The 18,076-nt window shown below is 40.1% G+C and overlaps 1 protein-coding gene and 1 long non-coding RNA gene across 4 annotated transcripts in view; one reads left to right on the forward strand and one right to left on the reverse strand.

Moving 5' to 3' along the window:
* lclat1 (lysocardiolipin acyltransferase 1) lies at nt 1–16,842 on the reverse strand. Of its 2 annotated transcripts, XM_006798428.3 has the most exons (7): nt 16,506–16,842; nt 14,228–14,319; nt 5,997–6,164; nt 5,239–5,437; nt 4,834–4,980; nt 3,368–3,484; nt 1–2,404 (listed from the first exon to the last, which is right to left on the reverse strand). In XM_006798428.3, exons 3-7 carry the CDS (start codon nt 6,162–6,164, stop codon nt 1,878–1,880), a joined length of 1,158 nt encoding a protein of 385 aa, XP_006798491.1. In that variant the 5' UTR covers nt 14,228–14,319; nt 16,506–16,842; the 3' UTR covers nt 1–1,877. The 2 variants fall into 2 exon arrangements, with proteins under 2 accessions (XP_006798491.1, XP_006798490.1); XM_006798427.3 differs by lacking the exon at nt 14,228–14,319.
* LOC102788748 (uncharacterized) overlaps nt 15,993–18,076 on the forward strand; it is a 19,272-nt gene continuing 17,188 nt past the window's right edge. The window contains exons 1-2 of one of the 2 annotated variants that reach the window (XR_437183.3): nt 15,993–16,287; nt 17,329–17,395. This is a non-coding gene — a long non-coding RNA (uncharacterized LOC102788748). Of the gene's footprint in view, nt 16,288–16,307; nt 16,430–17,328; nt 17,396–18,076 lie in introns of those variants that run through there. The other variant, XR_437182.3, reaches the window with a different exon arrangement.

The raw sequence follows: 18,076 nt of genomic DNA on the forward strand, positions 1-18,076 counted from the left end.
TGAGTTGATACAGCATATTTATTTAGATATATATATCTCTTCATTTAAAAGACTGACTCATAACAGTGTCCACTGCGTTTACCTGAGGACAGTGATTTTTAAAGAGGTCCAGCATCGACAAGTAAATGTAAAAATGAGCAACACAAAACGGCACAGGTGAAAGAGACAGATTTCCAGCTGGTTTGGGAGTTTTAAGTGGTTTAAAAAAACAAAACATTTATATAGTACCGTATTTGGTAAACAAACATGCTGATGATCGAGTTGTTAACAAAACTATATCACAGTGACTAGAAACAGCCCCTTTGACATAAACTCGAGGAGCTTCGGATTTGCATAAACCAAACAAAACAAAAAAAGACCCCATTGTCGACTCTGTTGCGTGGCAGACAATTAGTACTTCAAAAGTGGATTGAAGTCGTCAGCTAGATCACACATTTCACAGTGTTACAGAAACTGCTGTAGACCTCCAAACACAAAATGCTTCTTTACTCACTCAAGTAAAAATGTAATTGAGTTTGAACAGAGAGCAAAGGCAAAGAGAACAAGAGGTGAAACATGCGGCTGAAGAACTGCTTCAATCTTCTTTCAATTTCACTCCTTTTTTGGCACAACTGGAGTCGCTTTCTCAGCTGTCATTTGCTAATTGGGTTTAGCCGGCGCATCAATGCCAGTCCTCTGGAGAGGGATACCAGCAGCGGTGGGCATTACAGGGCCTTTTTGGATTAGGTTGAGTTCAGGGCCAGTTTTCCACTCCAAGTCTGGTTCTCTGTGCCACCCTGCACATTGAGGGGTAACGTTGTCCCAACAGGACATTCTTCCACCCCAGCACCACACACATCCCGTCTCTACAAGGTGTCTCTTCATCCCCAGAAAGGGCACAAAGCCCATCTGCTTCTACAGTAAGCCAGACTTATCAGTCAGATCTTTAATTTTGATAATAATACAAGTGCTGCCTCAATATAGCTACAGGCAACCCTGCCACTGACATGTGGATCTACCGCTTCCTCACATGACAGACTACTTGCTTTTGATTGCTTTTTGTTTTTAAAGTTGACATTTGCTTTTCTCACTGCTGGGTTTACATGGAAAAGCTGCATTGTCATATTGACTTGAGCAATTGAAACATATACAGTGAAACCACCATATAGGCTAAGGATCAAGGGCTAAAAGGGTAATTATACCCACTAAAAGTAAACAGTTTTACTCATGTGCCTTAATAACTCTCTGGGAATTACATCTGTCCTTTTTTTCCCCCTTGCTGAACACTTCTAACAGAAGCTGATTGATTTAAACAATCCAGCTTATACTGCTAATAGGAGTATTAGCAGAAGTCAAATCATCATACATACACGTTCTGTACTATGGCTCTGCTCCATTCATGATTAAAAAAAATTATTACAGCATACAATAAAATACATTTCAAAAATATGAATATCTAACAAGTATGACAAATACCAACAGCAGTATTTTGTGACACAGGTCCATACCGAGGTCCCAAATAACAAACCATGACAAACACCTACTACATGAAACTGCTAAAAATGGACAGACGGCAAGCTAAATAACAGTGATTACACAAGAAAAGTCACAGAAAGGGCAAGTGATACATCATTTACGATGAATTCCCTAAACCCAACACAGTTTAATATGGTTAACATTCCTTCCCCCCCCCCCCCCCCCGAAAGCTAAGCTCTTTCCACTGAAGCCATGCATACCATCGTGGGTGCACTTATTTTTGTCTTTCTAAGGCATGGAGCACTAGGTTCCACCATGGGATACTTTAGCTCACTGGACTGAACAAGTGTAGACAAATGAGTCCTCAGTCTTTGCTGAGTACAGGTGGTAACATGTCATTGTTCATTCGCAACTGTATTACCTCACTTCATTTTTCCATCTAGCAATTTATTGTTCTCACTGACGTCAGCAGACATCGACTTCCAGTATCGATGGCAGGCCATCTCCAGCATCTCAAGCCCTCCAAAGTGCTTATGTTGAGCTATGTACACTCCAACCATGATCAGGAAGTAAAGCCTGAAAGGAGCCCAGAGCCACAGGCCAGTGAAACACAGAGCAATGAAGCTGCTCCAATACAGCAGCGAGGCCGCTTTGATCAGAGTAACTCGCAGCTCTGACTTACAGGGTGGTACACGTGCAACGCCATCCCTGTCAAAGGCGCGGGGCTGTCCTGAGTAAAAGTCCCGCAACCGGACCTCCTTCTCGGCCCAGCGCTCCCGACACCAAGATTCTAAGTCAGAGGAAGAGGTGGGAAGTGCCGACACTGGATAGCGCCGGACATGGAAATGGATCTCACGTGGGAAATGGCCGGATACAAGGTGGCGTTCTGTCTGTGGGATGTTCTTAGGGTAGGCGACTGTAATGTCATGGACGGCATCCAAATTATCACCTAGGAAAAAAGTAAAAAATAAGTACAATTTAAAATGAATGGGAGAATAACACCACTTCCTATTTTAAAAGGATAAAAGCAAATTCATTAGAACTGTGAAAAACTCAACTTCAGATCCAGAACCACAAACAGTAAATCTTTTAGACATGAAGACAAGCCACTGCAGGGAGAATTATTATCTCTCTTACAAAACCACACTAGTTCACTGGCCCCGTTACTCAGACACCTCCAATTATCCAGTAACTCGCTGTTTTAAAACTACCGTCATCACTGATCTACAGTGCCCTTGTATACACAGGGGGAACAAAATAGATCACCAAAAGCACAGGATGACACCCGCAAGCGCCTGCTCTCACAGTAAAAATAGAGCTTAGAGGGGCACAGTGGATATGGACAGGGTGAACATGATCAGCATGAGTATGTCAGTCAGTGGCATAAAGAAAGGGAGATGAAAATTGGCTTAGTCTGATGATATCACAGTGTTTCACAACACCTGCTTGGAGAGTCTGTGTCACTGCTGAGCATGCAGGGTCGGGGAGGGGGAGGGGGGAGGGGGAGGGGGAGGGGGGGGGGTGAGACAGCAGGACCAGAGATGGTATTTAAGACCTTTGGAAGACTGCCAGGTTGAGCTCACACAGAAATATGAGAATATCAGGTAGCTGTAATGACTGGCATTGGGATGAAGCATATGTCTAAGACTTTGAAGAATAACAGGTATAATCCCTCCTTGTATGAACAGTGTCAGTGGAATAAGTACAGTCATCGTAGCAGCATGTCATTTTCAGTTGGTTTTAGAGATAAAATATTTCCGTCCTTGTGACAGGCTTTGTGTGCTGGTTATTTTCATGTGAACACATTACACTGTCTGGCTGCCAATTATCCTTAACGTGTCTATTACAAGTAAATCGGTCACGTGTTTAATGTAGATGATTTCAGAAGCTGTTAATGTCCTTCAAAGCTGACCTTTTCGTAGTCGGTCCACAATGAAGGTGAATCCTGTGGTGCGGGGATGAAGAACATACTCAAACTTCGGCAGGCTGTTCTGTGCAGCAAACGCGTCGCTCTTTGCCCTTGTATTTTCTGCAGAAGACACACACCATAAAACTTGAGTAAAAACTCTGTAGAAACATATCATGTTACTCATTCTCTCCAGGATAAGTGTTTTTACTGGGATGCAATCAAGACTAAGTTTGTATCATATGACTGTTTTAAGAAGAGTGCATAAACCTTTATGTAGGCACAAAAAATAAGGTAAATAAATCAAGAATTGTTTTAAGATGCTAGGAGTATTAGCTGTCTGTATTCATTTTGACTTTGTACTTTAAAACTATTAAACTTAGAGTACCTCTGCGATGAAATTTATACCGTCAGACCAAAATACCATGGACAAGATTAACTGTTGCATATTAGATAGCCTTAATAATAACAACAGCCGAACTCATGGGGATACATAATCAAAAAATTCCAGTGTACTATTATAAAAATAGAAGTAACAATAACAACATGGGTTACGGGATATGATTAGATTCATTAATACACCCACTAAAGATAAACATTTATCCATTTATAAAAATCCATGGGGGGGTGAGGACATAAACACAGGAAAGGTGACTATTTATTAGCCAAACATTCCTCGGGAACTTGTTGCTGGAACATGTAAACTATATCATGACTCATAAGTTATATTATGCAACAAGAAGCAAATTCAGACAGAGTACTCAGACAACAGACAGCTCTGTTGATCACACCTGTTCTCTTAAACAAAGCTGTTTGTCAATCCTACACAGTCTCTTATTCATTTCAGTTTTAAAAGCTTTATTAAAAAGTTTGCTCTGACCTTGATCCTTTAGTCTGTATGCCTCTAGGATAAGCAGTGCGGGACTAATGAACTTCCACGTAAGAAGTCAACATACCGTGTATATATCCCCTTGTTTCTTGCGTCAAATCAAGCCTTGAAGTCTAAGAGGCTTACTTGCAAACACACTCGCAAGGGTGCAAACATAACACCAACTGTAAAGTAATACTTAGACCCTACTGGCTAATTATGATGTAACTACATTCAGCTCAACATGACATCATGATATGTAAATGGGAGTTAAGCTTCTCCCAGTAATGCTACTCAGGACTTTGACTGGCTCAAATGGGATCTGAAGGGCCTTTAGGCACAAGTGTCACTCTTGCTTAGACCGAGAGATCAGAGCATTCTTGCAGAAATGGCAGTGACAAGAGATTTAGATATGTCTTATCACTCTGAACTGTTATGCAAACTCTGTTTGCATAACAGTGTCGAGCGCAAAGGCGTGCAACAGGTGGAGCGCTACGCTGGGCTCTGGAAGCCGACTGGTGGGTAACACATTTTGAGAGTAATAACTGAAATATGGACAGACCGCCCCATGAATGAATTAAACACTGCAAGGTTTACACTTCACCGGTAAGGTCGGTGCCTTCTGGGAAGAGCAGCAACTGCAAGGGCTCTCTGATGTCACAAAAGTAGTCAAGCATGTTCTCCAAATGCTTCTTGTCCTCCTCCCAACGACGCTGAATGAAGACAAAGCAGGCAACCTGCATTGCCCAACCTGCAAAGCAAATATTAAGTTGTCACATGTCTGCTTATCAAGGTAAACTGGCTAACATCTTAAAGTAGGAGCTGAACTTGTATAACACATTAGTGCTCTAACTTTACATCATACTGTTCCTCTTTTATATTTACATTCAGCCAAGTCAGTCTTAATGGTTTTATCTCCTCTTTCAGCATATATTACATTATAGTTTGTGTAAGTGTACACGAGTGTCTTTGTGTGTAGGAAAGGGCAGAGCACCCACTGTATACCCACCAAAGCCAGGAACAGCCTTAAGCGCAGCCTTGAGGCAGATCTTTTCCAGACGAAGGTAGCTGTACCTGAGCAGACAACACCAAAGGAACATCCAGTCCAGGCGGGTACGGTGGTTCATGATGATCACGCTCCGCTCTCCGGGAATGAAACCATCACCTGTTATCACCACCTTCACTCCAAATACTAGCTCCAGCAAGGACTAGAAAAGAGAGACAAGGATGGAGGGAGCATAAAAGAACCGAAAGGGAAGCGAGGGTGACAGATAGGAAGGTGGTCAAGAATGATGACAGAAAAATCATAGAAAGGGAGGAGGCGGAACTAGGAAGAGGTAAGGTAGGAAGAAAAACAGAAAAGAGAGCCGAAAGAATGAGAAGATAATAAGACATGGTACTGGTTGGATATTATTGCTCTTGTTCATGGTCATATAACCAATCACAGGTGGTTTTACATGGCACCACCTTGTGTTTCATCTGATAACGAGCAGGTATGTTCGAAATGTCACATTAACAGATAGAAATTAGAGTTCTGCAGTGTGCAAATTGTAGATTCTTTTCTAAGAAAATAAGTACGATCATCAATTGTTGCAGTCATGATACACAAGACCTTTGCCTTGTTCTCAGGCATAATTGGAATAAATGAAGTGTAGTTTTGACAAATTAAGAGAAAAGGCACATTTTCATCAGCCTAAGCACAGGTAACTTAAGACCATCTGTCGCACACAGAAGTAGGTTAAGAAAAGGGTAAGCTGGTGTACGCACCACAGGTAGGGTGAGCCAGGTAGCCACAATTCGATCAGTGAGCCAGCGGTACCAAGCAGGAGACAACAACATGAGGGGTAAAACTGGGCCCAGCATGAAGACGCTCCCGAAGAAACTACCCAAAAACAGGGTCACCACAAAGTACAGGCCCCGCACTGACACAGCCATCTGGAAGAGATGAACAAGACAAGATTAGCTGAGTACAAGTCCATACAGAATAAACATAACAGTTTTAAAGAAACACTGTTTTATTAAGTGGGTGGATGATGACAGTCACTGTATTCCAGACTTGGATCTCTGCTATGGAAAGAAGCTAAGAAGGAGAACATTGATAATATGAAACAAATGTGGTTTTTAGCGGTCTCGCCAAAGGCAAAGATTGCAGTTCTGTTGCTCTTTTAATATATTTGCCCACAAACAGTGGAAAATCCAGGGCAGACATTCCTAGGGTGGAATGTAAATGGGGGAACCTTTTGGTCTGTGGGTGACAGATTGTGGGTGCACAGTCACTAAATCACGTTTTGTTGTGGTTTTGGAATTATTCACTGAATGTACTGCTGGAGAAACTTTCTGTTATTCTTAATAAAATGGCTTTGTTGAATGAAGATCTTAAACTATCCTTCAAGTATAATCAGGAACAGAACAGAAGAATTAAAATATTGTAACAGGAACTTGGATGCAATCAATATGGCAATATATGGAGTGTTAAGCCACTGAAAGCAAAAAAGCCTGGAAAATGATACTCTTACATTGAAAGTCTCAACTGATTAGGAATGCTAGGTATGTTTTTACTGCATTGGGTGTGTGCTTAGGATCACTATCATGCTTAATAATGAAGCTATTGCTAGTCAGATGCTTTCCAGATGGTACTGTATGATGGATGATGGAAAACCTGACAGTCCTTTTCAGTGTTCATAATCCTATCAGTTTTGTCAACATACCCAAATCATGACAGAGCCTCCACCATGTATAACAGATGGCTGTAGCTGCTTGCTGTTGTACCTCTCTCCTCAACCTCCAAACTGATGACTATTTGAACGAAGGTGCTATAAGATCGATTGCCACTGATTTTTCCAGTGATTGCTAGTGATCTTTGGTTCAGTCCACTGAGACCATTTCTGATGGGGCAAACAGTGGATGGACTGGTTCATATATCGTACTTTTCTGCTCTTTTCTACTCTAGCACTCAAAACGCTTTATACAACAAGCCTTATTCAATTCATACAAGCACTTTTTTTCTACAGCTATGTGCTTTTCTATCTAACATTCCTACTCCGATGGGGCAATTTAGGGTTCCGCATCTTGCCCAAGCGTACTTAAGCCCCTTTCACATAGAAAGCAACATGTGCTGCGCTGACTGCTAGCTGGAGAAAATGGCCCAAAAATTGTGTTACACTCCACTTGTACATCATTTTTTTTGCACCTGCTCTACGTGTACTAGGATGCACAAGCTCCCTGTCATTTCAAAACACGTATCTCTCATCCATAAAGAATAACGCTCTGGCACTATCCCTACTAGTGAAGAGTGTGTTGTTTCCACAACACTGCTTTCCTTCCGAGGTCCCTATATGCATGTAAACCTGTGTCATAAAGTTCGTTGAACTTGAATATGCACAGAATTAACTTTTCTTCCATGTTTGAACCACTAATCTTCTGATTAGTAGATGACCTGCTCTACCTCCTGAGCTACAGCCACCCTCAAAGTATCAACTGAAGAACCAAATGTATCTTTATCAGGTCTTTGCAGGATTCCTATTTCTTGAGAACATGATGTTCAGATACTGTTCCTTTGCTGAAGATCTGTTTTTTAGGCCTGTCACTTCTTCTGACCTCCACTGGCCCAGTTTCCTTAAATTTTTAAAGACACATTGCACATCATGTCGAGCTATGCAAAGTCTTCTGATAAAAGCTCTGTGAGAATCAACGTTTTGTGTAAAAATACTATTTTATGCCCTTTAAACTGTGTTGTCTTTGACATTTTTCACAGATTCAACTAAAGAAATGTGAACAAATTCTCTATTCTTGGTTAAAGTGGGCCTGCAACAAGTGCAGATGTCCATAATTTGCAGTTGTGGTACTTCAGCATTTAGCTAGCTCTAAGAAGGAGGAGTGAGTATAAAGGGAATACCTTTTTTTACGTGGCCGGTAATTTCAAATGCAAAATTTCTATCAGCTTAACAAACATCAGCAAACACACAAACTGTTTCTGTGCAGTTTGTCACAAAATGCCTTCTACCTAAAAGCTACAGCTGCTATATTTCTCAGGGGAGAGAATAAGAACTAAAACCACTCGAGATAGAGAAAGACGGGATTGGAGGGGAAGAAGAGAGAATTATATTTAAAGGTAATAACTGCTCATGATAGTTGATCAACTGGAACTTGAATACTTACATGCAAGTCCTGATTTTTTATGTCAGATGTTATCTGTACATGTGAAGCAATGATTTTTTTATATTGTGAAGCGTTCTGCAAAACAAACTGAGGTATGCCAAGTTTGTGTTACTCAAAAGCGGCATGAAAATACTCTGCAGCTTAGTGCAGCATAAACAATTTAGATTTGCCGTACTGTGATGGATTTAAAGCAAAGAACTGTGTGTGACTAGTGCAAAGTGGCCATGGTGCTCAAGGTGAGAGTTAGGTTACATCAAGTGTACCACAGTTGAATTTGAAGTTAAGCTGATGAATCTTAGATTCATTCACCCAATTCCACCTTCATACCAACCTTATACAGCCTAGTATAAAAACAACATGCACAATATACTGTCATCACAGAGGATGCCAAGACAACTCATGAGACATATGCTTATATCTTGTTGAATTCAGTTGTGCAAATCCACAAAGACGAGTAAACCTCAGAGTTGCAGTGGCCCAGATCACCTAATCAGAGCCTGTACCATTAAGAGTTATTACTTGTTTCCCCACATTGAGCCACTACAACCGATTTTAGGGTTCCCCCACGCGTTGAATTCCACTTTAACCCCTAACTGTATTCATTTTTCAGTTTAAAGGTAAAGTCACTCTCTGTTCTGTAAGCAACAGAAAACAGAGGAATTTTTCTCCAATTGTTTGCTCATATTCTACATAACTGATTCAAACTGAATGCATTCAGTAGAATCCTCCCAGAGAGCTACTTTTTACTTTCTTGCTTTGAGTATTTCAGAACTTATACCTTTTCACTCATTGAATAAGTACTTCAGCTTTTACTGGAGTATATTTTAATACTAATATCTGTATTTCCACATATGTACAGAATGTCTGTACTTTTGCCACATCTGACTACTTTAGAAATTACAAGGAGGACTGGTTACTTGGGAAAACAAACTATCAAGAAATGACAAGTGGCTGCAAATTCTCCACAATACTGTACATGTACTTCCATACTGGAAGAATGGATTCAGTATGGTGAAAGACTGGGACACAGAGACTTACTCATTTGTGTAATTTCCAGGTTGTGGTTATTATTCATGAGATATGCACATTTATGAAATGTGTTTTTATGAAACGGTAGTTAAAAAAAAAGCAAGACTAAAAACTTCACAATGGAAATGACAAAAACAACTACACCTTAAACTTCAGCTGTTATTGAACCTTTGAGTCACTGACTCTGCTACTTAGAGGCACTAAAAACATCACATGGTGATAAACCCATGGAAAAATTGGTTGAACCACACTTAAACTTTATTGTATTGTAAAGTTTTTCCTCTGCTTATCAGATTCAGGGTCTCAGGTGTAGGTGGGGTGAGGAGTGTGGGTAGAACCTATCCTAGTTACCATAAGACAAGAGGTGGGGTACACCATAGATAGCTCTCCAGTCTGCCGCATGGCTTCCAAAGAAAGACACACAATCATTCACCATTGTCTTTGGATTGTCAGGGGAAGTTGGAGTACCCGGTGAGAGCCCATGCAGGCACGAGGTGAACATTTGTAGGCCGCTAATGAACCTTTGACCCACTAACCCTGCTACCGAGAAGCATTAAAACATTACATGATAATGAACCAATGGAAAATTTGATAAACCACACTTACATTTTATTGTGTTAGGAAAATTATCTTTTGAAGTCATTATAAGCCCATGCACAAACTGTCATTCACATGGTTGCAAACAAAACTGAAACCTGATGCTGTATGTACTTTGTAATGGTGTCAAATCACAACAAAACGCTCAAGAACAATCGCATCACTCTAACAAAAGGTAAAAGGGACTTAATTCAGCCCTTGTCTTTTCAGAGATATGAGAGGTAAACATTTCAGCTTCCAATGGTAATTGAAAGTTGAATGTTAATTTGTGCTTCGCAAACTTTCACACAGGTGTTTTCACTTAGTTTGCCTGATTACACCCCTTCTCAAGATCAGATGCTAGACTGCCATCTTCCTCCCTCTCCTGTTCATTTTGTTCCACCTAATTTGTTGCACCTTCTTATTCTGCATTAATGGCACATCAGAAGTGGAAAGTTGGAAAATCTAATCAGGAATCTCATTGCATTTAACTGAGTTATGTAATTTCTTGGCTGCCTCCTGGTTTGCTTTTTTGCCATTTTATGAATAACAACCCCCATCACTTAACTGAAGAAACAGATGAGCTATTAAGGCTTGTTTGTTTGATTTTTTTCCCTGGGGAGAGATAAGAGTGGATTCCCCGTGTCCACTGAATGCAGCATTAATACCAAGACTGGAGACCTCCATGCATTTCTTAGTATGGTTCCACCAAAGCCTGGGAAAAGGCTGAACTGCACAAGGCATTGACATAACAATTCAATATTTAGGAAAAAAAAATCATCTTTCGAAAAAAAATGACAAAGTGTAGACCAATGTTTTTTGATCAAATACAAAAAGTTGGTTAATTTAAGATGAACTAAACGTGTCTTACAAAAGCTTCTAGGGTGATCTAGTCACACAGCCAGTGTGATCACGATAAAAGCAAGCATTATACCAGTTTGCTGCTAAAAATAAATGTCATGGCCAAGCTGGTACTATCCCTTCTGATACTAAACACAAAACAAGTGTTCATTATTGATCTGTCAGGCAGTCATAGTGAAGGAGCAACATTGTGTCATGCCAGTCCTTAAGTATACAGTTTACATATTGTTGTGACTTGTGAGGCTCATTCTCCTTATCTTGCAGACAGAGATGCAGAGATTACATTTACAAAACAGCTGGCCTGAAAAGAAATTCTACACAGTGATCTAAGGTCTCTGCATATTTTTTTTCAGGAGATAAACAACAAGATATCAAGCCTCAAAACAGTGTGGTTTCAATTTTTTCAGAGTAGCTGGCACTAGCTGTCTGCCTATTGTTTTGTTGTAAATGCATCAAAAAATGTAAAAAACAAAACAAAAAAAACCAGCAAAGTACAAATCTTGTACACAGTCTAGGGCTGTGCGATATGACCAAAATCTCATATCCCAATATAAGAAATTCTATCGTCCTGATAACGATATAAATCACAAAAATATAACATTTTCTGTAAATTCTGTGAATCTCGGACAGCTCATCTTGCGGGAAGTGTTTCCAGCTGTGCGTCATGTGGCTGGAGTCGAGTGTTTTAACCGATGCATGAAACTACACATTTTTAGACATAAGTTGTAAAGGCCGCCGTTTTCTTTGTATTTATTACACGGTGTGCTGCGGGGAAAAGCCTGTTCTAACGTTTGAGTCTAAGGTTTATTTTTTAGCACCTGGCGGCTCTTTTTTAATTCTCATTCATAAATAATCTGCTCTTTCACTTTCAAATTTTAATCTCATGATGCTGGCTTCTCACAATTAAAGGAACATGATTAAGTGCCACTGAAAATGTATGCTCTGCCAATAGAAAGTAAGCAAATCAAGTGGTCGCTAGATTAACATGCCTCCATGAGCCAATCACAGCTGTTCCCTGCACTGTGCAGCTTCAGGTTTCCTGGACTAGACGGGCTTAGTAAAAGTGCGTTAAAAGAGAGATACATAACCAAATTCAAATGTGTGGCACGGCAGGAGGCAAAGAGCTTTTCCCTTGAATTGAATCGTCATTTGCTGTTCGGAGATATTGCAAATTTAGGTCAAGTGATGTTAACCAGGAACAAATTATATGCAAAGAGTGCTGTAGAGTTGTGTCTGCACCGCAAAACCACACAGGTAACTTATTCAGCCACCTGAAAACAAAGCACAAACTGCAGGCAGGTCAAGAAAATCACAGTTCAGCTCGGACTTCTATATAAGTGAGCAATGATGCAGTGAAATCACCAACGCAGTCGCATTTGGGCAAAGATGCAAGGGTCAACCAAACACGGAGCATAACGATGGCTTCAGGAAAAGGTTTAACATACAATTATTTTTCTAAAGTGGAAATACCAGTGCCGTATGTAAAACACTACTGGGGAAATAAAGAGGGATCTTACAGCTGTCAAGCACTTTGCTATTAGTTTTATTCAGATCAGGTACAATGATTGAAGGGAAAGACTATTTTATGCACTTCACTTGGTGCAATTTTTAAAAAGATATATTTTTTCTTCTAACACATGTGCTGAATTTGGGTATATAAGTAAAAGCTATTTTACTTTACTGAAAAAAAAGCTTTTGTGCCAATAAAAAAAAGAAAACATTTATAATATTTATTCTGTAGACAAGAACTATCAGACTGCAAAGAAGATAACATAAACAAGTCTGACTAATTTAACGAAAGGAGTTAGAAATGTTTTTGTATTGCTGATCAGACGGAGCCTGTCATTTTCCACCACACCCCGAGGTTTTGGTGGAAAGCAATACAAGGTACAGTCACCTAGATACTGTGAGGTTATCTTTACTGATATCTGCATGATTTCAGACTGAGTCACTAGACAGAAATCTAACCAGAAAACATTCCAAGGGATCGCTTGTGATCATCTCCACGCAAGCCTTGCTCATCTCAAACAAGCCTATTGAAGTTGGGCAAGTTGAGACATTACACACTTTTCTGTATTAGTAGTTTTTAACCTACTAAAACTGCACGTAAGCAAGTAACCTAAGTGTCAAATATTTTGATGTAATGCACCTTTGCATGCTTGGCAGCAAACCTGATTTGATGCTCGATGAGAAAAAGCCATGCCAAATGATTTGTGTACATTACAGAGAAGGGCGTGGAAACCCTTATAATCTTTAAGACTTACTAGTTTTAAAGTTAAGCCCTAAAGCTGGTCAATTACTATTAAGAAGATGAAGGTTTAAACGGAGCGGCACAGCAAGTCCCTTGCTGACGCTGGCATCTCTGAGCTCATGCTACTGGGAGCAATTTTCTCCAGCAGGTGTTTTCCTCTGTTACGTGAACTTCAGCTCTCACCTTACACCTCAATTACTGTTATGACTGTACAGGCTTCTGGTTCAGACTACCTTCCCCAACACTTTCATCATCCTGCCCTTGTTGACACCTTCTGCGGCATCATGACACAGCAGGTCTCATGACACCAACCAAAGTGGCAGAAGGTGCATTTAAGCAATCCAAGAGTGTTTGTGCATGATTATGTTGGCATTTAGGGTTTAAGGGTTGCTGGTTTTAACAACGGAAAATGTGAAGCATGAGAGGGCTGAGGACAACAAGCTTGCTCTGCACAATTGCCACAATTAGGCTACGTCCCTTTCCACTCACACACACGCACACACAAATGAAACACACACCCTTGGGTGGCTGCTGAAACAACTAGACAAGGCTATTCATACATGCAGTAAAAAGGCCTGACACACCTGGAGCCAGGGATGTGAGAACTGAGTGGAATTATGAAAATTAAATTGTTATATAAACATGTTTTTCTTCCGCTTGTCATATACACATGGGGCCTGGTAACACTATTTGTGCAAGGCATCCAGGGAAACTTGTTTTCATACTCCAGGGCCAGCATTGCTTGTGAGTTTGATTTATTCCCGTCTACTTGGTTGGTTTAACATTTATTTAATCACCATAGTAATGATCCTGAAATAATTTCCCCAAACACACACACACACACACACAAAGCACAACATACTCTTCAAGTTTGAAATTCCTAGCATCGAGCTAAGACCAGACATCCCAACAGAGCAAAGCAGAGTGAACAGGTCAAGCATGTTGAGGCTAAACAATGAGCTTAAGTGGTGTGTGTTTGTGTTAAGAGACAGAGACAGAAAGAGGAGGAATGAAAGGGGTAATAGTAACAATTTAAGTGCAGGTCCTGATTTAGAAAACTCAATGAGTAACTTGCCAAGATTAAACATGTCAAGAAGTTAAGAAACTGATTTAATTTCTTTACCTTGCAATTTCAGAAACCAGTTTCTCAGCGTTTCACTGACTTCTACTGAAATCCATTTGCATCATTGTGAAATTTGGACCAAAATATTCATTCTAAGGGCAGAAAAAGAAAGTAGCGAGGGAAGATAACAAACATAAAATCAATACACAGGATACATTTGTTGTATCAGAAATGTGACAAAAGCTCCTGGAAAAACACAATTGACTATAGAAGGCTTAATAGAGGAAGCTGGTGGCTGTTGTCAAAGAGGATGTGATGGAAAATCTGGTCTAAACTTTAGTGACAAAACCATTTTTTGTCAATCAACTTCCACATTCTTTGCAAGCATACTTCCTGCACGCAGGTGAGGAAGACATTAAGTAGTCCTGCTCGCTTCTCTTTTTTTGTGCCCACTTGGCTCCTGTCCATCTTTCTTTGGCACCACATTTAAGAGGTGTGGCAAGCAGCTTGCAACATTATGCCACATTGTAAATTAATTAATTAATTGCACTATTTTGTACATGCAAAAAAACACAAAACAACAACTGAAATAAATTAAAAATGCAAGGCTACAAAAGCGCTTTCCAAACAGGTAATCAAAGAAAACAGAGTTGCTTCCACACAAACTAAACTATTCAGGCCGAAGTATAAATCTGTTTAATCACAACTCTGGCTGAGCGGATTTGAGAGAAAGTTAGAAAGGCGAGGCTGAGATGGTTTGGGCTTGTGCAGAGAAGGGATAGTGGATATATTGGACAAAGGACTTTGAATAAGGAGCTGCCTAAGTCTGGTCCCAAGAAAAATGTAGCCAGAATTAAGGAAGGTGTTTTTGTTGGTGAAGTGGAAAGTTGGAAAATCTAATCATCATTTCACCTGAAATCGGTGAAATGATGCTTGACAATGAGTTCAGAAGCCAAATGGATCAGCAGCATGGGAAGCCTTCGTGCAGGTTGTCCAGAATTTTCTTGGAAATCACAGAATTGTGCTCAGCTTATGGATAACATGCTAAAGACATTTCAGCTAATGACTGCCGAACATCACTTTAGATGCACTTCTTACGTTCTCATCTCGACTTTTCCCCCCACCAAATCAGTGATGAGCATGGAAGAAAGATTTCATCAAGCATAAACTGATATCAGGGAAAATTCAATCCTAGCATAATGGGAGAAGACTGTTGGTTCTTGCTAAGTCAAGCGCAAAAGCAAATGTATTAAACATTTTTTAACATGTTTAATTTTGAGCTAAATTGCCAGGAATTTGCTTTAGCGTCTCTGTCTGGTGTTTCTGGTTTATTATCAGAATACACACATTAAAACTATTTTGTAGGGCAAATGCTTGAAATTTCAGATATTGTTTTGCTATATTGATATTCAAAAGTGATGTGTATCTCAAAAACCTGAGGCAAGTTGGTTGTACTTCTGAAGTCAGTGTAAAAAAAAAAAAAAGAAAAAAAAAAAAAAAACAGATAAAAAGCCGGTGTGAGGTGCCCAATAGCAAACAAAAAAAAGATTTTGCAGAGCAGTGTTATCAATAACTATAACAACAATCTCATGTTAAGCAAGTCTTTGTTTTAGATAAAGGGAAAGCTCAATCGCCTCAGATAAAATCTATATGCTGGTTTGTTTTGAAATGATAGAAATTTATTAACCCCTAAGGCTGCCTGAAAAGGGAACTGATATGCAGTTACTTTGGGTGCCTGTTTTTCCAAACTACGATATCTTTTAACTAATATCATCCAAGGGCAACTGACAGCAACTTACGCCACCTTTAAAGCAACAATAAAAGTAGCTAATGGACCATATCGTACCATACTTTTTCCACTATCCCAGGGTGGGGCGAGTAAGGAAGGAGGACTTTAGCCAGAAAGAAAGCCCTGATTAGCCTAGATTTACGTTTAAGCGAAGAATTGTGCCATATTTTATCTGTAAATAATAATGCTGCTACGTAAATATTGACTAGCAGCAGCCTTTAATGCAAATAAACCACGAGGCGATACTGCAGAGTCAAATGGATTGGCTAATGGAGAAGCTAATGTTTACATTCTGACAGTGTGTGCTCTATTACGGTGAACGCATTATGAGGTAGGGGTAACCATACAAGCACCACTTTGCCTTAAGCTGATGTTTTCCACAAACTGCCTTTATAATCACTTGGCTACAGAACAGCTCATCTCCCAACGTACACGCTAACTGCTACATTTATTAAACGAGAAGCTACCTTAAGGTAAACTACTAGACTTTCAATTGTGATGGCTAATGCATCGAGTTTTGTGAAACACATACAATTTAAACATACCCACCTTTCGTGCTTATCCTTCACAATCAACGATCGGTGCGAGTGTGCTAGTCACGTTAGCTCCGGTAAGTCCAAACGCTGGGTTGCGACATACTAGCAGCTAGCTAACTAGCAAACATTAGCAAGAGGAGCTCCGGCAGAACACGAGAGCTGGCGCCGGTAGAACACCGGCTGAAACTGCCTCGCACCCGCTTTGTTTTGTGGAGTATTTGCTGCTCTAACTACGGAGCCGAGGCAGCTTCACTTTATACGAAAGCATTTACTTACTATTAAAACACAAACTTGCAGCATCAGCCTTAACGTTTAGCTAGCTGAAGCCGACCTCTCAACTTGTTACCTCTCACCTGTCTTTACAGACAGGAGTCGACAGGGGGTGCTGTTTGCACAGGATAGCTTCATTAAGGAAAATGACGGTCTCAAAACCGCAGACCTGTGCCATGTGGAGCAGGTTTTGCCAAGGAGAGCCCTCATAGAGAACGCAGCGTAGATTTCGCAAGCTGATAGTGACTTTCACTGACACATTTCTTATATTTTTAGCAGCAGTCGAACTAGTTTGCACCTTTGAAGTCGTAGGATGTGCAAAAAGAAAGTAGTTGACAATAGAGAAAAATCCAGCTAAGAAGTACTTAAGTACTTTTTGTGCACAGTATGGTTTTATGCATTTTACGCTTATTCATCATATATAATTTAAGCAGTATTATGGTTTAATTAATGAAAAGGTCTGAAATGTTTTTTATTGCTGCTTGCCCAGGGTGAGCTGCTTCAACTATTTAATAGAAAAGCATGCAATGCATATTTAAACATTTTGCTCATTATCTATTGTACAGGTCCTCATCATAACGCATTGAGAGGTCAGTGCATCATTAACAAAGCAGCAGTCACAGGCAACAAAGGGTAAGAACAGATCATTTTAAAAGTAAACAGTTATGCAGAAATAACCAACGGAAAACCCTGTGTTTTGATTTCACTAATTAAAACACAATTCCTTTAAACATTAAAACTGGTTAGCAATAAACAGGGAAAGTACAGAGCACACTCAGAAGTTCAATCATTTCAGGCTCTTGGTTGAAGCTGGATCAGGCTTTCTTTCAAGATATGCAGCCTTCGCAGTGGTCTAAATTTCTTTAAATTCAAATAATGTTCATTGAACAGATATGTTTCCATAGGTAACTGCCTTTGTGCACATTAAATCTCTCTCTCTCTTCAGAGCTTAAAACCTTTTACTTATGTTAAATTGTTCTTCAGCAGGATTCCTGTTAGTCATATATCAGACGTCATTCAGGTACTGATGATATACATCTCAAGTCCTCCAACGCAGCCTTTTAAAGTAGTGTAAATCTTTGCATATGTCATTTGTTTCTTTTACCCACAGTTATGGGCTGTTCTACTAATACAAATTACCTCAGCATTGAGGGATGTGTGTGCACAGAGCGGTCGATGCGTCTTAGTGTGTCAGAGCATGCACACGGCAGCCTACTCTGTGTGCACGCATGGGGAGTGAGGTGGAGATGGACTGACAGACAGCGTAAAGGAGAGAGTGCACCTAGTTAAACTCAAGACTTTTCCATGACTTGC

The sequence above is a fragment of the Neolamprologus brichardi genome, chromosome 19, assembly GCF_056152115.1.
Source record: "Neolamprologus brichardi isolate AB-2024 chromosome 19, ASM5615211v1, whole genome shotgun sequence".
Taxonomy (NCBI): Eukaryota; Metazoa; Chordata; class Actinopteri; order Cichliformes; family Cichlidae; genus Neolamprologus; species Neolamprologus brichardi.

Bases quoted from the DNA above. Each gene is read 5' to 3' on its own strand.
- lclat1 (XM_006798427.3), bottom strand. From the start codon at position 6,164: ATGGCTGTGTCAGTGCGGGGCCTGTACTTTGTGGTGACCCTGTTTTTG. The intron at 5,438-5,996 runs GTGCGTACACCA...TCTCTTTTCTAG, and splicing joins CCTGGCTCACCCTACCTGTG to TCCTTGCTGGAGCTAGTATT. The intron at 4,981-5,238 runs GTGGGTATACAG...TTTGCTTTGCAG, and splicing joins TAAGGCTGTTCCTGGCTTTG to GTTGGGCAATGCAGGTTGCC.